The 23,726-nt window shown below is 40.2% G+C and overlaps 1 protein-coding gene across 4 annotated transcripts in view; it reads right to left on the reverse strand.

The window, feature by feature from the left end:
* stim2b (stromal interaction molecule 2b) overlaps positions 1–23,726 on the reverse strand; it is a 75,234-nt gene that overhangs the window by 8,891 nt on the left and 42,617 nt on the right. For all 4 annotated transcript variants that reach the window (XM_038270335.1, XM_038270334.1, XM_038270337.1 and 1 more), the window contains exons 3-9: positions 11,821–11,932; positions 7,203–7,314; positions 6,402–6,517; positions 6,150–6,327; positions 3,141–3,318; positions 2,418–2,579; positions 802–902 (exon numbers count right to left, since the gene is read on the reverse strand). In XM_038270335.1, coding sequence (XP_038126263.1) covers positions 802–902; positions 2,418–2,579; positions 3,141–3,318; positions 6,150–6,327; positions 6,402–6,517; positions 7,203–7,314; positions 11,821–11,932 — 959 coding nt within the window. The remainder of the gene's footprint in view (positions 1–801; positions 903–2,417; positions 2,580–3,140; positions 3,319–6,149; positions 6,328–6,401; positions 6,518–7,202; positions 7,315–11,820; positions 11,933–23,726) is intronic.

Below are 23,726 nucleotides of genomic sequence, written 5' to 3' on the forward strand. Positions count from 1 at the left end.
GATATGTTAGAAACAACCTGGGGTTCAAAGGATACGTGCTTTTTTAACCTCTTAATGTTTACCTAATTTCTAGGAAATTGGCCTATTTTGCATACGCAAATGGAAAAGTAAATAACTGAGGAACTGTAAGCCCACATTACATGTGTGATACATGATTTGAAAGCTAACACCTTCTAATTTCTGAACATATACATGAAAATTGGGTGAGTAAAACGACCAAGCTGCATCAGTTCAAACATGTCTCAAAGTTTTTTTTGTTTTTTTTTTTATTCTCTCTAAAAGTATTTCTTTGAACAGGAGTAATAAAGACATTCTTGCTTGTTGTAGCTGATCTGTCATGCTACATTTCGACATGCTGCTATAATTGTGCTTTGGTGCTCTCTATGTTCATAAAATGAACTAGGTTGAACTGTGGAGAATCTAGAAATGATGTCTAACATGTCTATATTGGTAAACATTTTACCAGTGTAACTTTCATGCATTCTGAGCTATTATTTGTAAACGCTGTAAAACGGGCGGGTTTTGAGAGTTTAAGTTGTTTACATCTAAAAATCTAAAGTTTCCCTTTTCAATTCACATTTTTGGGAAACATTTGGATGTCTAGAGATGGAATGTTCTCCTTTACAGAACAGCTGTAGGATGTTTGATTTAGGAAGAGAGGGTTTTGTTCGGCCCCACTAATCTGCATTGTTCGCATCTACGCAAACAAACCTCAGGCTTTGCTGATAGAGTTGGGTTACAATAAATGATCCTGATCAGATATATTGAAGACTTCCCACAGGAAGTAGGTGTGTCTCTTACTTTGCTTCCAGTATCTTGTGGTCCACCTCATCCAGGGATGAGCTGTGAGCAACATGAAGGGTTCCAAACACAGAACCTCTTTTCTTTTTTATTTTCTCTGCCTGAAACAAGAGGAAATGAAAAAAAGAAACACATTTAGACCAAATTACTGACCTTTCTACAGCGGCTAAAGGCTGCCATAAACAACTCAGAATAATAAGCAATTATTGGGTTTCAACTTATTTCATTCCCAACCAGCAGAAACCTGTTAACCCTCAAAATAACAGAAACAAGATGAACAGAATAAAAAATGCTGTTAAAAGCAACATGGTTATAGACGGAATTTTTTTTTGGAATATGATTTGACTCATTACAGAGGTGAAGGTTTTATCATCATAGAACTAGACAGACATCAATAACATATAACATATTTAGAAGCAACAGATGCGCTAGAGTTTGTAGTGTCTTTACTCAGCCTTTTGGGCTACATTGAACCTAGTGCCTTATGCCTTCAGTGTTCATGGATCTATAGAGAGAAAGAAACTGAGCAAAAGCAGTTTTTATGTGAGAACTGAGACCAAAACTCCTGTTGATTTAAATAACCCAAAGACTTCTGGGAAAATATCCAGAGGAGCAACAGAGCGAAGAATTGGAACTGCAGCATTTTACTAAAACATTGGAGCAAACAGAATAAGACAGCGGCGGTGTGATGATTTGGGTCCGTTTTGCTGTTTTAAGGACCTGAGGAAGTAAAAGTAGCTCCTAGAACCATGAACTCTGATCAGGAAACCCTGATAGCTATGTTCACCGTTCAGTTAGCTTCAACTCGAGGGAATGTTAGTGATACATTAGGAGAAAGAGATTAAGCAGACCAGTAAAAGAAACTTACTCCTCTAGAAATTGAATTCAACCTCCTGGGTTTTCTTAGATTAGTGGTTCCCAACCTTTTTAGACTTGTGTACCCTTTTGGGCATTTTGTCTTACCATGAGTAACCCCTCTCAGTCAAAAATATTGATGATTGTCCAAAAGTGGAACGTACAATAACTGAAATAAAGACTATTTAAAGATTGATCTCTGTGAGAAGCAGATTTTTTGTCCCGGCTGCCATTAGACATTTTAAGACCTCTTGAAGGACTGGGTTTTTATGAGTAGTTTATTTTTTTATCTAATTTTGCATTTTTGATCCTTTTTATAGATTGAATATCCATCTATCTATCTTAATTTGAGGATTTATCTTTTGTAATTTTATGCTTTCCATCTCAAATTTACATACATAAAAACAAATCCCAGCCCTATTTTTTTTCTTTACAACCTAAGAAATAAAATATTTTCAAGTACACTTTGCAATACACTCGCGGACCACTAGGGGTATACTTACCCCGAGTTGGGAAACACTGCCTTAGATAACTTGTTTTTAACCAAACTGGATTGAATTGACTGTAAAGCGCCTTGAGCATTGTGTCGGGACTCAATGCTATTAAATGCAAATGAATTAGGACTGTTGCAAACCTTTCACAGCAGATAAACTGATTAGTTTGTCAAATTAGGAGAAAATCTCTTTGAACTGATGAGATACAGATGCTCAAAATGACTTTCATCTGTGCTGCCAGAGACAGTTTAAAAGCGGATAGATCACCTCGTCTTTGGCGACATAAAGTTGAAACTCTGCGCTCTGTTTCTTGATGTTGTAGTACTGGACTTCCACCTCGTGTGTGAGCTGCAGCCATTTCTGCAGGGCCTCAGGGACCGAGCGCTCGGACTGCATCTCCTTCTCCGCCCGCTTCAGAGCCTTTCGGACCTGGAGGACGATACGTTAGGCTTGACTTTACAGGGAAATGCATGTAAAACGCAGCAGTAAGCTGCAGAGATCATTGTTTGGTAAATCCCAAACGGTTTAAATGTTCTGACGCTATTAGTGAAAAATCAATCCTGAATCCAATCCAAGGACAGAGCTGACGGACTGAGACACTCTGAGACACTTCCCTGCTTTAGTTCCTCATAAAAGGTGAATAAATATGCTAAGCAGGTATTTCTGCAAATGAAATGAAAGTTTAAAGCAGAAAATATAAAACTAATATTTTCAATTTTGGTAGGTTCAGGCAGTGATGAATACATTTACATCTATATTAAGCTCTGTCCCAGATCCAAGACTTTCCCCCGATTTGAAATTAAATGCATCATTCAAAAGATAGTGAAGAATATGCGAACCATATCAAGTGAATTAAATTGTCATTTCCATATGCAATAAGTCATGTTTCCACACATTTATGGTGTATTGAACTAAACGTCTTAAGCCATTCTCTCTTTTTTTTCACTGATAATGAAGCTATGGGACTGTAACCCTTCAGGATGCTTTCACCTGCACGAGCTCCTCTTCTGCATATTTGAGCCGGCTTAGCTCGCACTCTGCACCCTCTCGCAGTTCTCGCAGCCGGTGAGCCTCCTTCTTGGCATCGATGATCTCGTCCCTCATCTTCTGCTCAAGGTTCTCTTTCTCCACGGCGACGGTCCGGTTCTCCTCCTGAGCTTTTTCCAGCCTGGAAGAGAAGCAGAAAGGCCTTCTAAAAGATCTCAACAGGCTTTACTTTTTTCTACTTTAATGTGTTTTATGTTAAAGACTCACATACTATCATGCTTTACTGTGAATATAAAAAGAAAATAACAAACGGCTTTCATATTTGTATCAAATATAAACCAGAAACGTGCGACATAGGTTTGCCCCCAAAGAAATATCCTTATATAACCAACTTGTACTGCAGTTTCTGCATTTAGGTTATAAAATTCATATCCTGTCCTTCCTGTAAAATAAACTCAAGCTCTGCTGGATTATATGGAGGGTGTTTATGGTAATCTGTTAGCCACAGCCTGGACTATTTGAACACAAACATCGATAAAAGGTATTACCTCAACCCTACAACCCTACTAACTTCCTGTTTTTGCTGAACATAAACACTGAAACAAGATAACACTAGTGTTAGGTATTGATACCCAAACACTGAATCTGGATACATACTATCCATCCATCCATCCATCCATCCATCCATCCATCCATCCATCCATTATCTGACACGTTTAATCCCAAGTGGGGTCACGAGGGTTGCTGGTGCCTATCTCCAGGTGTCTACGGGTGAGAGGCAGGGTACACCCTGGACAGGTCGCCAATCCATCGCAGGGATACATACTGATTTAGTTTAATTTAAGTTATCCTGAGCTATCTGTATAATTATGCTGCTAGAGGGTTAGAGTCCTGAAGGACAAGGGGACTACTTTACATCATTCTATCTCTATTCTCCCATTTTGTAGTTTTTGTTAGTTCCACCCATAACTTTATGTTCTCTGCTTTCAAGTTTGTTTTTTTAGTATTGTGACAACCCTACAAAACACTGACCCCTCTGTGTTTAACTGGACCATGATGTGTACTGATATGCCCCTTTTCCACCAGCTCTATTTGGCCTGGCTCTACTCCACCCCACCAGTTTTCAAAATGATTTGTTTTGTCTTGATTGTACCTACTCCTGATCAGGGCTGAAAAAAGGCAGTACCAGTATTGAAAAAGTCTCCGACCTCCCTCTACCTATTTGCTGCAGGCAGAGATGGGAAGTAACGAAGTACAAATACTTCGTTACTGTACTCAAGTGGAGTTTTCTGATATTTTTACGTTACTTTACTACTTATTTTTATGGCGACTTTTTACTTCTACTCCTTATATTTTTACACAAATATCTGTACTTTCTACTCCTTACATTTAAAAAAATTGTCTCGTTACTTTAGTTTTGAATCATTTCAATGGAGTTACCGTTATAATTTTTCACGTCATCAATACCAAATTCAATCTAATTGGATGGGAATCTACGTTGCATTTGACGCACCACTACAAGATGAATCGACAGATTCTGCGGTATTCATTCGCGGCAACTCATTGCAGCTTGGTGGCGGTGGCGTTAGCATAGTAGTATGGACGACGAGATGATTGAAAATGAACACAACGGAGATCTAGTCCTATTGGCAGACATCCATTTAAAATGTAGGCAACGGCATGAAAAAAGTAGTTTCTACTTTTACTTTTATACTTTAAGTAAATTTACAAGCCTGTACTTTGTTACTTTTACTTGAGTAAAGAAGTTTAATCAGTACTTCCACTTTTACCAGAGTATTTTTTAACACAAGTATCTGTACTTTTACTCAAGTACGGAAAGTGAGTACTTTTGCCATCTCTTGCTGCAGGGCTTCTTATTACTTTCTTCCTACCAGTGTTCAATGAAGGTAATGTAACTATGATACTACTGCTGGATATAGAGATAATGATATCCCTTGGCGTCAATGGTCTTTGTGAGCCTTAGCATCTCAGCCCCTTAACATGCAAATGTAGAATGAGCATTAAGGAAAACCAAAATCAAATCTGCCAGATGAAACTCTTATTGGAAAGTTTTCATGCATGGTGTTTGACGTTTAACTTCCCTCCAAATATTTCTTTAAAGCAGAAATTTAGGATTAAGATATTGCACACATTGATGCTGTGATGACAAATTAAATGAAATATATTCTACAGCTTTATATAGCAGCTAGCAGCTCATCTGTTGAGAGATTCTCCCACCTGAGCTGCTAGAGCTCCTCCAGAGCTGTTAAGGGTTTCTTGGCTGCTTCTCTGAATAACGCTCTTGTCTGTTTAGGTGGATGATGTGACGCGTTCAAATGATGGGATATTGCCTTAATCCTTTATAGTGAACTGACCGTTAAGACAGGTAATCACTACTTTTCGCTCCCCTTTAGTCATATGACTCCGGCTCCCTGCACAGTACCTGCGCCATCTTTGTTCCCTCTCGCACCTAAAACAAATCCCATGATGCTTTGTGTGGCTAGCTCTTGCAGAGCACTCTGGGATATATCTGCTCATCTAATTACCATAAATGTACACAACTTTTCTGGGCACATTGTGAAAAATTTTGAGTCCACTAGTCCTGAAACGCAAATAAAATGTTTGGAATTCCTATATAATGCTCTATTTAGGGGTCAGGACGGACTTTGAACACAGCCATTGCTTTATTGGCATTATTTTTTATGCAACCTTCAGCCAAACCTGCCTGCTGTTTGGTCTTTAGGATGCTGATTTGTTCTCTTCTTTTCAATGGAAGGCTGGATTTATACAAAGGTGAAATTACACACACACTTTGGAAGTAAAGTGAACAAGAGTAAATATTTATCAATTAAATCTTATGTGTCCTCTTCTTCCACATTTCAGTAATTTACAACTTTGTGTTGGTGTGTCATATAACATCCCAATAAAATCCACAGAAGTCTAAACGATTTAATGGTTATGAAAATACACGTATAATTGTGTCCCACTATCTGGTCTGCTTTGTCTTCTTACCGACTCTGCAGCTCCATCAAGCTCTGCTCAGCGTTCTGAAGGCTCTCCAGATCCTTCATCATCTGAGAAATGTGCACCTTACTGGACTTGTTCTGGATGTAGGCGAACCAGCAGCCTCCCACACCGATCACAATGGAAACCATCAGGACAAAGTCTTTCACCCAGTTGTGCTGCTGACCTGCAGGAGACGGAGGAGTGAGCGGAGATGAAAACCGCCGTGCTCCGCTGCCTTCAAAGCCTAGCCGTACTTACGGAGAGGAGGCCCAAACAGCACAGCGTCGAGCGCCTTCAGGTTTAGCTTTTGTTTATGCCGCTGATCCAATATCTTCAACTGCATCGACATAAACGACGGTTCGTTCGCCGCTATTCTGAAATGCAGAGACCATGGTTTATCATCAAAATGTGATGGATTTCATATCTCTCTGTAGTCTGAATCCAGCTGTAAATCATGGGAGGGGATGTTTAACATTCTGTACAGACACACTGGACCAACAACAGGTGGACGGGCCATCAGCGGCTGGAGTATCTCAGACCACGCTCTGGTTATGACATCACTTCATGAGTCAGCTCACTGCAGAAATATCAGAGCCCCTCATTAACCCGCCACCTCGGCCCTGTTACAGTTCCTCCCTCAGTACATGCAGTCTGCGGCGGCTCACGTTGCACATGTCCTGCTGACGTTTATTTAACGACAGCCTTTAAATAACAACTTCATCCACGCCACACTAGATTGAAGGTTGAAACTTATGATTCAGTGAATCCTTTTATGAAGAAGTGGGAAGGATTGTGCTGCATGTACTGAATGTCAGAAATGTTCAAACTATGAGGAATGTGTAATTCCTCACATCTCTAACATTTTTCCTGTGTTGCATTTTTCTAACCAGCAGAGGGCAGCAGAGTACAGGCTACAAATCACCAATGCTTATGTTCACACTGGATCCAAGGCAGCAAAAATCAAACCTAAATATCCTAAAGTATTTATTTTTTGTTGTTGTCTGAGGGTCAGTGAAGCAGAGCAGGGATGACAGAGCAGCTGCTCCAGGCGGTACTGACCGAGGTAACGTGTTCCCCGTGACTCTGAAGTCCCGGAAGTTCTTCTCGTACTGCGGCAGCTCCACCGACTCCTTCAACCACTGCACCGTGTCCTCCATGGTCCAGTTGTGGACTGGTGGATACGAGGGAAGAGAGACAGAGAACATTTCTGATAAATCGAATGTCAGGAGAGGACACACCTCTGTTTAAACACCTGACGATTTGGGGAATTTATTTTTTATGATATTTAATCCGGGTCAATCAGCTGATCTTTTAGGCAACAAAAAGATAAACAAGACATGCGGTAATCTGGTCACATACGAGTGCACAACCTTAGACAAATAATTGGTTTTAAACACCTTTTGATCTAATTTCAATATTTACTCTTCTTTGGCACACAAATGACGATTACCAGAATTTAAGTTCAGCTGACTTTTGCTTTTTTGCATCCTTCAGCTAGAGCCACAGTCTGCAGGCAGGTTGGATGAGAAGTATCAGTCAGGGAACAACTTCTTAAAAATCATTACATCCTGTAGCAAAATCATTCAAATAAAAGAAGGAACAACACTGATATTAAAATAAATAAATAATCCCTTAAGGGAAACGTTTGTTAAACAAACTATTATTTATAATTGAAAAATTAAAAAAGTTTAAACCAAAAAAAGATATTTGCCAATAAAACTATGATGAAAATGCTTTATTAACTGTCTTTTAGTAAATAAATTAGACTGACAAAGAATAGAGCGCCATATTAAAGCAGATATCAAACTCAGATAACATTTGAAGAGAGACTTTTTACTAAGAGTATCTTAATTTTTATCCTTTATCCTTGGATTAATACTTCCAGTTTTTATTATGACCACAGCTTTTAATAATTTTAATAAGCCCTTAATTTATCTAATTTATAAGTAGTTAAACATAAATCAATACACAATTTTTTCAGCTTAAAAAAAGTTGATTAATTAATTGAAAGAAAGTTAGTTTAATGCTCATAAGTAGTTCTGGATGGAGAGTTTGTGAACACATTGAATATTTTTAATCTTCCATACATGTGCTCTGTTTGTATAGGGCTGGCTTACAGTTTTGGGTGTTTTAGAGTCTTTATATATGTTGCTCAGCCTTTACTTCTGTTTCTTTATGACGTCATGGTTTCACTTCCGTTGCTCTCAATCATAAACACGCCTTCTGTCTCACCAGCCTTCATTCCTCGTCTTTTCAGTTCAAATCTCCATCTCTCTAGATGCTCCTCCACCTGTTTCCTGTTCTCCTCACAGATCACAATATCATCTGTAAACATCCTAATCCAAGCAGTTTCCTGCATTTTGTCCGTCAACCATCATCACAGCAAACAGGAAAGATTGGATCCCCGATGCAGCCTCATGTTCACATTTAACTTATCTGTCAGCTTCAATCACCAATAATGATTAATTCGTTTTTTCAGCCGTAGTTGTGATGAAATTGAGCATTTTTTTGTAAAGTTACAGATAAAGTGGTCAGTGAATCAGATTAAAACAACAAGATAATGACATAAAGATAAAGTTACAGTTTAGTTTAAAGCTTGAGCCTATAACACAATAAAAGGTTGATGACAATGTGAGTGCTGCTGCGTATTAAGAAAACACCATACGCACAGTAGGACACGGTAGCGACAGCTTATGCTCTGGTGTCATTTTCTCTAAATGGAACAAGGTTGTTTTTATAACAGCAGATGAAACCAGCTGTTGGTTAAGAACCAAAACCTTTTGGCCTCAGTGATCAGGATTCATTTAACCTAGCGTGAAGAGTTGCTTCTGCAGAAAGAAAATTGTAGTTTTGCTCTAAATTCCAAAGAAAATCTGTGGTGTTGTGTTCGAGTTCTTACTATTCACATTGTTCTATAGTAATTTATTTTATTTATTTACTTTTTTCCTGTATAAATAATCCCAAATAAAGCCCAGAAAGATAATAAATAATGATCTAATTATTAGACTGATATAAATCAGCGACGGATGTTTCTCTCACTGTAATTTTGTGTTTGTTACTTCTGCAATTATTAACACAGTTTTACATGTAAAATTAGGGGTATTTAACTTTTTTTATGAGGTCACTGAAAACTTAAAGGGGAAAGTTTAAATAAACTTAAGTCCAGCAAGCTGCAGGACTGTCACCCTGCAGCCATCATACCAGAGTGTGCTCTAATTGACCACAGATGAACATTAGCGCCTCATGGCAAAGATTTTAGGATAATTTTTAAAATTGGCCTCGAAGACGCCAATGCTGTCTGACAAAATTAACCCTTTAAAGCCTGATCCAAGAATAAAACAAAACAGAAAATTACTTTTTTTTGGTTTGAAGCCCTTATTTGGCCTTTTCAGACGCAAAACATTTCAAAAACCGTATGTATCAAATATGATACATTTGGCATTACAGGGTTAAGACTCAGGTTGGAGGTTTTATCCACAGTTCTGCCCCAGGTTAATGCCATGCAATGCAAGCATGATCAAAACATCCTCCCAAGGCAACTTCCTCTTCAAAATCTGGGATAAATTCGGTGATGGACTGAGTTTTCTTGAGCGGGAATGTTTACAGTGTCAAAGAGAGAAACCAGTAGTGAGAAAATATGCTTAAAGATCCTAACAGACCTTATAAAAACGATGGGGATTAGATGTGGAACCAGGAGAAACAAAGAACTGCTAGGAAGGATGGATAAAAGGCAGGATGGAAGAAAGGTGGAGAGGAGGAGGAAGGATACAAGGAAGAAGAGAAGAAATATTGCAAAATATTATCTAAAATTAGCAATTAGCAAAGTTAATGTGTTTTTGTTTTTGAATTGGGAAGGTGAACAAGATGAGCTGCCAATAAAACATGTCATTTGGTGCCTTAAAATAAGATAATTAGATATTAGATATCAGAAAAATTACCGGTAGCATCGTTTTGTTTTTTTTGGAAGGAAGGAAGGAAGGAAGGAAGGAAGGAAGGAAGGAAGGAAGGAAGGAAGGAAGGAAGGAAGGAAGGAAGGAAGGAAGGAAGGAAGGAAGGAAGGAAGGAAGGAAGGAAGGAAGGAAGGAAGGAAGAGATAAAAATTAGGGCTGGGCGATATAGAAAAAAAGCTTATCGATAAAAAAAAATGCATATTGATCGATATCGATAATTATTGAAAAGATTTGAAACCATATTTTATGTGCAGCTCTGCCTGGACTTTTTATAATTTTGCTAAATGATTTAATTTTAATAAAAAACACAAACACAGACTTCGAATTAAATCTTTATTTTTACAACTTTTTTAACCATAACAGAATTGTTTTCAAGAAAAATAACTTAAGAGACCTGAGTTATGTTATTAAATACTGACAAAGAATAAACTAAAGTGATCAGAAAAGTGACCAAAATAAATCTAACAAATAAATAAATGCGCCGCCGCCGCCGCCCCCGTTTCCTGCTTTAACCTGAGTTATTACTTTGAAGTCACTGGCCCCTCAGCATTTTTATCTCAATTGTTAGAACTACGTGGGAAACTGCCCAGAACTCGGAGAATTCCTCGGAGGAGAGCCGCGTCGGGGCCTACACAGCTCGTACTCCTGCGGGTGTGAGCGGCTGGGATGATAAAAAAAAAATAAAAAAAGTTGGTTGTGTTATCAGACTGGTTTCACTGGTTCCCGACACATTTTCCAGATGACTGTGGTTTGTTTTTGGTCCGACTTGCCATGACCGAAATACAGCCAGACTGCCAAACTACAAAACCCCTTCTTTGAAACAATTTCCTCCGCCTCTCCTTGCTGCACATCTTCATGTGCTCTGTGTTGTGGTTTGAGAGGGCGGCGCTTTGTGACGGCGTGCCTGGGTCCGCAATTGTGATTGGTTGGGAGGAAGCAGTGACTAGCATAAACCTACATGCTAGGCTACAATGAGAAGGAAGGAAAACAGCGTTTCTTTTTTATCGAACTTTTATCGACCCTCTTTTTTTCTATTGCGCCACACGTCTATCGATCGATATATATCGTTATTGAATTATCGCCCAGTCCTAGATAAAAATATGAAAGATCAAAAGTAAAGAAGGAAAGATACCTGAAATGTAGCGTGGAAGTACAGAATGAATTCACACTAGGAAATAACGTATAAAGAAAATATGACAAAAAGGAAGAAGGAAACTACAGTAGAAAGAAAACCAGCAAGGACAGAGGAAACTAGGAGAGGAAAGCAAAAAGTAGATAAGCCAGACATGGTGAGAAGAGGGAAGCTAGTCAAACCGCACATTACTCTAACAATAGTTGTGGGAATGCTCACATGGCTATTAAACACCGAGTGCTACATGCCACCCTTACTAACAAAGGATGCCATCAGTGTCAATGAAAAACAAACAAATCCAACAGGTTGAGCTTGAATTGCAGGGAAAATACCAGAGTCAGTGACGTCGATCACATCTCAGCTGCTGTTTACCTTGATAAAAAAAAAAACACATACCCATGCTATTTGATGTCCTGTAAAGGAATCAAGCAGTGTTTCCAAACAGAATATTGTTATCAGGTACTTTATCTCAGTGAATAATATTCTGTTTGCTGATGATGTGAACTATTAGTACCAGCTTGGACAATCTTTTAAAAATGGAACAGTACATTTCTACTCAGAAGATGTAACATGTATTTTCTCCTAATAGAATTACCCTCAGAAGTCTTCCAGCCCTTCCACAGCTCTTCCACAGTGATGTGCTGGTCCTCACGATGCAGGTTGCTGTGCTTGTTGGTTTGCTGCTGCTTCATATCTTCTATTATGAACTAGAAAAGACAGAGAGGCAAAGCTGAGTCATCCAAGCTGTTCAGTAACATCCCCATTTCTGGAGGAGAACACAGATAGCTGAGCTTTGTTGGGATTTAAAAACACGAGAGCTGCAGAGTTGGCTTTGACTTAAAGTCTGGCTTTGGATCACACATGCATGCTTATTTTTTCCCCTTAGATTTCTGCCTTTTAGGGGTTTAGAGACGAGATCTGTGGAAGAGGTGCTGCTTCCACCTTTGTGAGCATGTCTGCACATTCTTTTTTTTTTTGTTTTCTGGTGCTCAGAGCTGAGAGCCCCTACAGGGAAAACGGCAAGCGAAAAGAACAGCCAGAAACTTGCAGCATTAACAGGGATCAGGGCTGACTACCAAACACCTTAAAGCTTTCATCCCAGATTCCTGTGTGCATGCATGTGTGTGGCCTGGGCTTGAGTTTAAAAGAGGGAACTTATGTCATCTTGCTTGTTTGTGATTCTCTATTAGCCTGTGACCGTACTACAGATGAGTGTGGGAGCACAGAGGCACGTCACCGTCCCACCAGAGCTAAATTGAAGGTTTGAGCATTATACAATGGACAGAATATTATAAAATAGACAAAATATGAAATATTTACTCTAAAATTTCCCTTAAAAATATAATTTTAATGTTGGGTCAGTTTAATTACAAGTAAAATTGTGTTTAAGTCAATCAACCATGACTCTTTTTTGATATATAGTATATTTCTACATAATATTTAATGGATTAGAAGCTGTAGTAGAGTAATTACCTACAAGGAATTAGAAAAACAAATAATGTAGAGTTTAGTTACAAAAGTCCTTCATTTTGTGAAGACTCGTGTTTCAAAAGGGAGGTGCTTGGCTGAAGGTGAGAAGTGTTGCATGCGAGGCTCATTTCTTCTACTCTGAAAATCTGGTTGTTCCTGATATCGTTCTGAGGAAAGTGAGCTTTTGTCTAAGCACTAATTGAAGAGAGGAAAATATTTCAACAAGTGCAGAAAAAAGAAACGCTGCTCGGTTAAAATAATGTCTTTGTGTTTGAAATGGAAACAGGATCCTGGAAGAAAATGAAGAAAAGAAAAAATACCGTCCATTATGAATAACTGTGGGAGAGTCAGAATGGCTTAAAGTTTATCAAAACGGCTGTGGCTTTACCAAGGACGGGGCATCATAGTATTGGGAATTTTTTCATCATTAAAAATATATATTATATACAAATTACTTATAAATATTCCAATAAATAAACACATTTCCTCATAAAAGTTTAAATATATCAGAAGAAAAGGCCATCGCATTTCTTTTAGCCAGTTTCTGTGTTATTTTTGTTTTGTTTCCCACCATTTTAACTCTTAACAGATTAACAGAAACATATTTCCTGATTATCGTTCTCCAACTGACCCCATTATGCTTTAAACGCAAAATTGAAAAATCATTTATAACCTGCAGTGTCAAAGTTAGTTTATTATTTTTGACACAAACTGACTGTTGAGACTAAGATTTTCCTCATGATCAGCAGTTACCAGAGAATAGTTTAGCAGGAATGATTTATAGAGGATGTAGGTTCAAAATATCTACTAGTTGTTGGTGTTTTTGTGAAGTGACCAAAATCACCCAAAACTATTTTGAAATGCCTAAAAAAGCATAAATCCAACCAGCTGCTGTTCTTTAACCCCTGGAAGGGCCAAGCCAGCCATATAGGGCTGCAACTAACCATTATTTTGCAAATCGATTAATCTGTCCATTATTTTTTTTGCTTTTTTCGATTAATAATCTGATAGCCAAAGCTTCCATAAAGAAGATTTTTTGCTAAATTAAACCAGGTGAAAGAGAAACTTTTCCACTTGAGGAGATCTGGATAGGGAATACTGACAGATGAAAAAGTTTATTTTTTTCAAGTTTTGTATAATTGTTGCTCTAAGTGAGTCGCTCTGTCAGTAAAAGACATGTTTAAGAGTCTTTATACGCCGGTAAGTGATTAATGATTACTAAAATAGTTGATGATTATTTCAATAATCGTTTAATCCGATTAATTCGCCCTACTGTCATGTGAAACTGTGGTAATGGCTGACATTAGACAGAGGCAACACATTAGACCTGACAGTTAACAGGTTAAGACAAGTTTATAACAAGGTCCCACACGGGAAAGACAGACATACCTTAAAGCGTTTTAGTGATGACTTCACTAAACCAGGGAAAAATAAATATTCTCAGATGTTTTAAAGATAAATCTGATAAACTAGAGCTAACAGCTTAACATTTACTCTCAGAATATCTGACAATTTCCAGCATGGATCTATGAGATGTACAGATTTCTAACAAATAGTGTGAAGGTGGGAGGAGCTAATGGTACAAACACACGGATTTGGATTAAATATAAGACTGTATGCTTTAACATCAAAAGCCATGGGGCGTGCTTTTGTAGAGCAGTGGTTAGCGCAGACAATCCATGTACGGAGGCCTTAGTCCTTGATGCGGTCGACCCGGATTCGAATCTGACCTGTGGTTCTTTCCTGCATGTCTCTCCTCTTCTCTCATAACCCCTTTCCTGTCAGCCTACTCCCCAAAAGAACGAGCCACTAGTGCCGTAAAAAACCCCCAAAAGAATGGATAAAAAAATAAAAATAAAAAAAGCCATAGACACTGAATAAGCAAAGATCCTGGAGAGCGCTGACCTCTGCCAAGCAGCAACATTTGCACTGTATGATATGGATCATCACCAAAATTTACTTAATTGTTCCTTGTAAAAATTTCATTAAAATCTTTTCAAAACTTATCAAGTAATCCTGATAACAAACCAACCAAACAACAAACACGACCAAAAACATGACCTCTTTGGCAAGTCATAGTCTAATATAGTTTTCCCCAGCTTTATAGGTATAGATGAACTCCAAGAATCGATTAAAACTGGTTCTAAAATTTTAATTCTCCAAGAACCATTAAAATAATCTTCGATTCCCAATTTTGATGTTCCGTTCACCGGAAAAGGAAGCCACCGAATACTAGCTAGGAAGAATCCGCTGGAGCATTTGCACAGCCATCTGTTTGTGCAGAGGGTTTTAAAACTGAATTAAAGACATGGACAGTACTCCACCTGTGACACCTTGAGATTATATCATGCAGAGGACGGCGTAGGGCCAACATGATTAAACTCCACAGGACTCAGGATGAGAGCCTCAACTTTTACCAGCTGCATTGGCGTTGCGCTAAGGGGGCGGCGAATAACGAAGTCTTTTTTTCCCTCTCTTCCTTTTACATCATGTTGTAAGAGATCCCTGCCTCGTTTACTACTTGTTCTTGATGGAACAAAAAACACTTATATCTAGGTCTGCCAGACTTGAGTGAATAACCATAAAGTGAACAGAGTACTGAATCTCACTGCTCCTCTGTATAATAAAGGAAAAGATCAGTAGTTCAACGTCAAGTTGTTTTTCTGTGACCCTTATTTTATTTTATTAACATGTGTAGGTTGTCCATCAGTTTCTTACACTTTCTGCTTATTGTCAACATTTTTTTCCCAAACCTAACCCCAATTTACCCTTACAATAAAAAACAAGCAAACAAACCCAACTTCTCTTTGCCCTCACATCCATCGACAAAGAGGTAATTTTAAGAGAACAAAAATACACAGCTATTATATCGCCATCTTCTCCATCATAACAATATCCATGTTGATAGCAGCATAAACATCCATAGGTATACAAATAAAATAACTAAAAGAAGTCAATTGTTCTATAGTATGTCCATCATAATCAAGACAGAATATATAAACAAGTCTAATACAGATCAGTTTAGGCCAAAAACTAAGATTAGAGATTTTGGCATTATGTAGGAGAGTTATAAAGAGCTCAAATTGTACAATGTCCCGGTTAGCGAGAAGCCTTTCCCTCATTGATAGTGTATGTGGAGGTTTCCAGCGGACCATAATTAGCTCCATTCTAGCAAGTCAAAGGCCTTTTTGGGCAGCTAATGAAATGATGGCGTTCTGATCTTCTGAGCCTTTAATAGAATCGATTATATGTCTGTAAATCCAGTCTGGATTTAATAAACCCGGTTTGGTCATGATGTACCAGATAGGGCAGATAATGTTCTAAACAGGAAGCTAGCACCTTAGGATAAAGCTTAATTTAAGAGTTTAGAGGGCTCAAAGGGTTTTTGGAAGAACAGTCCGGTGGTTTTCCCCTTTTCAGCTGAAGGGAGACTATTGCAACATCGGCACTGGTTGAAAATGGGCCAGTATTGATAGAAAAATGTAACACATTTAACAGAAAATTACAGAGTTGGAGGCAAAATGTCTCGTAAAATCCTGGGGGTAGAGCGTCCAGGCCCGGAGATCTACCTCTGTTCAACGATAGAATCCCGTCCTTTAATTCTTCCAAGGTAATATGAGCCTCTAACTGACGTACAGCCTCATCAGGTAATTTAGTAAGATGTAGTCACTCAAGGAATTACTAAGAGTGTGTATCATCATAAGATACTTCTGATTTACATAAATTATGATAAAACATTTGAAAAGTACATTTAATCTTTATAGGATAAAATTTTATTTTCCCATCCTTTGTCTTAATGTAATATGTGCTTAGAAATCAAATTTCCCCTAATTTAAGGCAAGAAGATGGCTATGTTGGACACTATTTCAATAATAATTCTGTCTGGTACCATGAATAGTGAATTACCTTGGTAACAGATCACTAAGTTTTTTAAGCAGTTTTTGCAACTTGTGAATATTTTCATCAGAAGTTTTGTCGAACATATCTCACTCAAGTGTAAAAAATTAAGCTTCTAATGATTAGATACTATATTTTCTGGATTTATTAAAATTACCAGCAAATGGTGCTTTATTTTTAATTTAAAGAATGCTAAACTATATATAAAATATTTAATTACTTTTCTAAGACAATTGTAAGCTTTTTTACTTTCTCTTTGTTATACTGCTAGTCTGACGTAATAGTAGGACATCCCCAGAGCAGTACGGCAAAATGCGATTACATCGTGTGTATCTGAATTTTAGTTGCTCCTTTCTGTCGATTATGCATCATATACTATAAGGTTAAAACAAGAGAGAAAAATAAAACTGGAAAAGACGAGACATGTATAAATACAAAGAAAAAGCTAGCTCCTGGAAGTAGCGTAGGATCCGATTTCCGGGATGGATCTGGCACATACGAGTGATAAAACAACAAGGATTTAAATTCTCAGAAAATAAATCCTTTTCACAGTGTAGTTTAGTGCGCTTCTTTTTTTTTTTTTTTTTTTTTTTTGGGGGGGAGAGAAAATTAGTTTTGGACTTTTTTATAAAGCCAAATCGAGGGAGACCCGGATGTATATCAGGTTGCGCCAGGCTAAATGAGCTGATGGTACGGATCATGCTACCAGTACAGATCAGGTACTGGAAGCTTTCGTTTTGTTCCTGCTCTTTCTATTTCACAGAGTCGTATTGAATGATATGGTTTTATCAACATAGAAATGTTGATAAAATAGTTTGGAGCATAACCACAAATCATAGATTTTGACACCTTTAAAGATTATTTTACAGAAGTGATACGAGCATCACCAGATCCCCCAATACCCAGATTAGTTTAGAGTAAGTTACGCTTTGCAGCTATAAGAGCCCCTTTGCTCCTTTTTGGATAGTAGGAGGGAATTAGATGATAATATTTATTTTCCAATAAGCGGAAATCAGCATCAAGAAAAAGGGAATCCTGTATAAAAAAGTAAATGTAAATATTTTCTCTATTTAGCAGCATCAGAGCAATATTGAGTTCTGAGGTGAATTAAGGCCCGTGAGTTCCATTAGCGATTGTCAATGTTGGACGTTTTTATTTTAACTTAAAGTTTGGCGTAAGGTAATGCAAGGTCAGGTTAGGTCAACTTGACGCAATCACCGTCAAGTTGAGGGAAATTGAGGAAAACCTTATTTATCAACACACCCGTTGCAAAAAGTTCTCTTTCAACCATGAAAATCAGGTTTGAGGTCCTTTAATTCTCTGAGGGAAACACCACTAGTTAGAACTGAAGAAGCCTCTTGAATGAAAGACGAAACGTCTTCTAGAAAAGTTCACGCCCAGTGCCTAGATTGAAGTTTTCTCAAGCTTGACCATGACCTGGATGGCTGAGAATCTTCACAGAGGGAAAATGAACCTTTGCTACAGAATCTATGTTGACTGCACTGATAGAGATATTAATTTTAATAGAAATACTCCTATGTCATTGTTATTGTTGATGCTATTATATATAAGTCTAAGTCAACATCAGAACCTAGCATCGCTTTAACACGTGTCCCAGTGTGAGCTCAGTAAGCCTGAGCCAGAGGACCGCTGTGAGTTTGACACTGGATTCATAATGACAGCCTGGTGTTGAAAGGCTGTCTGCTCCAAATGTTCCTCCTGTCACAGATGGAAAGAAAACTCCTTTTCTTTCCATCAGCTGTCTGAATGGCCTGTGAAATTAAAAGTCTGGGCCATAAGCTGACTTAAAGGCTCACGTTTCAATCAGATGTTCCAGACATGGAGGAGCTGGGGTGTCAGACTAATGCCCTGCAGAGAGTTTTTCTGTAAACCTAATAATGAATATCCTAAAAAACAAATGCTACAGAAAACTCCCCTGGTGAGATTTTAAACTGGGATGTATATTCACGTCTGAGTAGGACTGTTCATGACTAGTCGTGAGATGAGGCACCAATCCAGTAAAGAGCAGCATCTATTACCTTGCTAGAAATCATGAACATCAGCCAGCTGTTCTACACCCTCACATAGCTCAGTCAGCCTCAAATTTAGCCTAAATAGAGGAAAAACATCTTTACCTTGCTGGATAGATGGATATCCTTTAAATTAAAAATAAAAATACAGTACAGCAGCTAAATCTAGCTGAAAAAACAAAAACAAAAGAGAAGCTGTGAGTCTTTGAGACATCGATATTAACTGCTCTATGGTATATTTGGATCTGAGTAGATATCCAGTATTAAAATAAAACCTTTTAGTCATGAAAGCTTCAAGTAGAGCCCACATTTTAAAGGCAGGACTAACCCGGTACGTTGAAACAATCAGATAACCACAGAAGCAAAAACATCTTTTAAAAAGAAGAAAAGCCTGTGTAGCAGCCAGTTATTTAGGTTTATTATAGGTAGGGCTGGGTACCGAACATCGGTTCTTTTATGGTACCGACCGAAATGCTTTGGTTCTACAGAGTATCGAAACAGGCCTCGTCTTTCGGTACCAAGTTTCGGTGATTGGCTGTTACACTTAACGTGATTGCGTCATCCAGGAAAAATACACAGGTGGTCACGCCTACAGACAGGGTTCATGTGTATCTGTTGTGAACTGGTTGCGAGCGTCGTGAAACCCCTTTAAAATGCCCCCCAGGTCAAAAGTGCGGCTTCACTTTATTAAGACTGATGCCAATAGTGCGCAATGCAATACATCGTGCACGGAAACAATTTAAGAGCAGAAAGTTGCTCGGTGTTTGACTGCAAGAAGAGCGGACCGCAGCCGGCGCGACCATCCTCCTCTCAGCAGCCCGTGGGCAGAGCAAAGCCAGAGCGGAGTGAATCCTGCTGCTTTCAAACTGGACGCAGCAAGAGCAGCAAAATCACGTCTGCTGCTTCCTTTTTGCTGCTTGTACCAGCTTCTGACGCGCGGCTGAAGCAGCTTTGCTCCTCTGGCTGCGCGGTGCAAAAGTGTGTCTGACGCGCGTTGGGTGGAGCTACTCTATCCTTTATTTGCCTTGCAGCTATATTTGCTGTGATCAGTAGGAATAAAGTAGTTTTATTATGTTTTTAAGTGGGAAAATCCACCTGAAAACTTAATCAGTGCAGTCAGTTCATCCTGCCTTCCAATATTTCTGTCGGAGCCGCTCAGACCCCCACATACCAGCGGTGCGCTGTCAGTAGGATCCCATTCAACGGGCTCGTTTGTCAGACATGGTAATTTTTCTAAAGGAAAACTGCTAAATGGAAAAATCAGAGCTTAAAATAAAACTCAAGATTTGTACTGTTTTATGTTGTGTAATTTTCTTTTTTTCCGAATTGATATTATAAAACTGGTATCGAAAAAAGTATCGTTCAGGAACCAGTATCGAAGTGAAGGTATCGTATTGGTACCGGAACCGAAAATTTTTGAACAATACCCAGCCCTAATAATAGGATATATTGAGCTCATTCGGTGCGGTTACTTTGCAGCGGCCGCCATCTTGACTGTTAAGAGCTGGTTATACTCCCGCAGCGGTGTGCCGCAGGTATGATGCAGACATTTTTGAATTCAATATTGAAGCGCGGACTGCGCTATGTTTATTCCAACGCCAAGTGGAAAAATCACGAACTAGCCGTGGGTCTAGATACGGCCGAGGCGGTGAGGAAGTGGGGGCAACTTTGTCCGACAACGAAGGGACATAAGGAAATAGAGCAAAAAAGAGCGGGGATCCAGGTGGAAAAAGGGTCGCAGTGTTCTTGCGCTCCTCGCTCTTCTAGCTGGTTGAAATTCATGAGTCGTTTTCCACAATCATGGTCATACAAACAAAACAAGCCGGCAAGGTACAAAACAGGAGACGCATAGTGTAGTGCAGATGGAGATCTGACCAATCAGAGTCCTCCTGTCTGCGGCACTGTCTACAGTCACCTACAATTTGGGAGAGGTGCAGAAGAGTGTCTGTGTAGGGGGCTTGGACGTCTCTGTGTTCACCACGACACATACACAGACGACCTAGTTTTTAAGTATAAATCAGCCTTTATAGTTACAGTAATTCTGGCACTAAGAGTGACGTATTGTAAACTCCCACCTTCAGCGCTGTGATAAGTCGACCAATGACCTCTATTCATTGGGTGAATGAGCTAAGCTTCTAATGATTGGTCAAAACTAAAATGACCGCTTCAAACATTCTGGTTAGAAATAAAGTTGTTGATGAATTAGAGCAGGCGGAGCCACTTTGACCAACGGTACACCCAAATAAAACCAGCTTAGAGTAGGATTTATTAGTATATGGCCGTCTAATATGACAGCTGAAGCAGCATCAGACAATGGATATATGTAAAAGGATTTTAATTATGTTTTCAAACAGAAAGCTCCATGTGAAAATGTAACTGCGTGAAAAGAAAATTAATAGAACTATATTAGAGCCTGGGAACTCTGGACTGGGCTCTCCAATCTCTGTGGGCGAGGTCGCCGAGGTGGTTAAAAAGCTCCTCGGTGGCAGGGCCCCGGGGGTGGATGAGATCCGCCCGGAGTTCCTCAAGGTCCTGGATGTTGTAGGGTTGTGTTGGCTGACACGACTCTTCAACACTGCATGGACATCGGGGGCAGTCCCCCTGGATTGGCAGACTGGGGTGGCGGTCCCCCTATTCAAAAAGGGGGACCGGAGGGTGTGCTCCAATTACAGGGGAGTTACACTCTTAAGCCTCCCCGGCAAGGTCTATTCGGGGGTGCTGGAGAGGAGGGTCCGTCGGATAGTCGAACCTCGGATTCAGGAAGAGCAGTGTGGTTTCCGTCCTGGTCGTGGAACGCTAGACCAGCTCTACACCCTCAGCAGGGTCCTGGAGGGTGCATGGGAGTTCGCCCAACCAGTCTACAAGTGCTTTGTGGACTTGGAGAAGGCGTTCGACCGTGTCCCTCGGGGGGCCCTGTGGGGGGTTCTCCGGGAGTACGGGGTGCCGGGCCCTTTGATACGGGCTGTCAGGTCCCTGTATGACCGGTGTCAAAGTCTGTTCCGCATTGCCGGCAGTAAGTCGGGCTCGTTTCCGGTGAGAGTTGGACTACGCCAGGGCTGCCCTTTGTCACTGATTCTGTTCATTACCTTCATGGACAGAATTTCTAGGCGCAGCCAAGGTGTTGAGGGGATCCGTTTTGGTGGCCTTAGGATTGCGTCTCTGCTTTTTGCAGATGATGTGGTCCTATTGGCTTCATCAGGTCGTGATCTGCAGCTCTCGCTGGATCGGTTCGCAGCCGAGTGTGAAGCGGCCGGGATGGGGATCAGTGCCTCCAAATCCGAGGCCATGGTCTTGAGCCGGAAAAGGGTAGAGTGCCTTCTCCGGGTCAGGGGGGGTGTCCTGCCCCAAGTGGAGGAGTTTAAGTATCTTGGGATCTTGTTCACGAACGAGGGAAGAAGGGAGCGGGAGATCGACAGGCGGATTGGTGCAGCGTCTGCCATGAAGCGGGCGCTGTACCGGTCCGACGTGGTGAAGAGAGAGCTGAGTCAAAAAGCGAAGCTCTCGATTTACCGGTCGATCTACGTTCCTACCCTCATCTATGGTCATGAACTCTGGGTCATGACCGAAAGAACGAGATCGCGGATACAAGTGGCCGAAATGGGTTTCCTCCGTAGGGTGGCTGGGCTCTCCCTTAGAGATAGGGTGAGAAGCTCGGTCAACTGGGAGGGACTCGGAGTAGAGCCAGTGCTCCTCCACGTTGAGAGGAGCCAGTTGGGTGGCTTGGGCATCTGTTTAGGATGCCTCCTGGACGCCTCCCTGGTGAGGTGTTCCGGGCACGTCCCACCGGACACGCTGGAGAGACTATGTTTCTCGGCTGGCCTGGGAACGCCTTGGGGTTCCTCCTGAAGAGCTGGAAGAAGTTAACCTGAAAACAGCCAGATGCATGTCTTGCTCCGCCCAGCTCCACTCGCATACATCTGGGAACCCGCTCATTGAAAGTGATTTCCCCAACCGAATTTATGGTCTGTCCAATCAGGACGCAGGGCGGGTGTGTCCTGGAGTGGAGAAGCGACCATAAGTTTCCAACAACAATGGTGGCTCGCATTGAGGAAGCAAGCGTTAGCATTGATGCTGCTATTTCTTCTGTGTTGTCCAATCTATCTGATATTGTTTCATCAAAAGAACATCAGAGAACGGCTTTGAAGGCTTTTGTTGGTGGAAACGATGTTTTCGCCCTTCTCCCGACCGGATTTGGCAAGAGCTTGATCTACCAAATGGCTCCTCCTCTCACAGCGTCACGGGTTAGCTTCGGTGTGAGTGGTTGAAATAGCACGTCAATAAAGATGACAGACAAGTGGCTTATCCAATCATATGGAAGGAGTTTTGATAAGGCCCAGCCTTCAGTAAAGGCAATTCCTATGGCGGGTTCCCAGATGTATGTGAGTGGAGCTAGGTGGAGCGAGACATGCATCTGGCTGTTGTCAGGTTAGGAAGAAGTGGCTGGGGAGAGGGAAGTCTGGGCCTCCCTTCTTGGGCTGCTGCCCCCGCGACCCGACCCCGGATAAGCGGAGGAAGATGGATGGATGGATGGATGGATATTAGAGTTAATAGGTTTATAAACTGGTTAAAAATAACTATGATGAATGAATCAAAATCAATTCAAGTTCAGTCTATTTCATCCAGGCAAAACTCAGGTTAGTCAACTGTTTCAAAACATGCTAACTTTTATGATTTTTCCTCTTAAAAGAATCGGAAGCAGAATCGATCAAATTCAAACTATGCCAGCCCAACCGTGATCTCTGCTCCTGCAGAGCTGTCAGCATTACACCATCAGAAATAAGCAAGAATATATATATATTTCTGTCTATATACTGAACTGGGTTTACATAAAATGCCCTATTTTAGAAAAGTGGGATTGCTCTGATCCCTCTACTAAAATATTTCACTGGACTGTGGTGAAATGATTTATAAATATAAACATAAGAAAACACAACTTGCCAGAAAAAATGTCTGATTTATATGCTTGTTTCTTGCAGGTTTTACCACCTAAAAAATGCTTATATTCACTTCAAGCCTCTACGAATGGCAGCAGGAAATCCCACAGATCCAGCAGCAGGTGAGGGCCCACTGCTCAGAACAGCTAGATAGTAATTAAAGGTAGTTA

Source organism: Cyprinodon tularosa, unplaced genomic scaffold, assembly GCF_016077235.1.
Source record: "Cyprinodon tularosa strain WSP-4 unplaced genomic scaffold, ASM1607723v1 ctg76, whole genome shotgun sequence".
Taxonomy (NCBI): domain Eukaryota; kingdom Metazoa; phylum Chordata; class Actinopteri; order Cyprinodontiformes; family Cyprinodontidae; genus Cyprinodon; species Cyprinodon tularosa.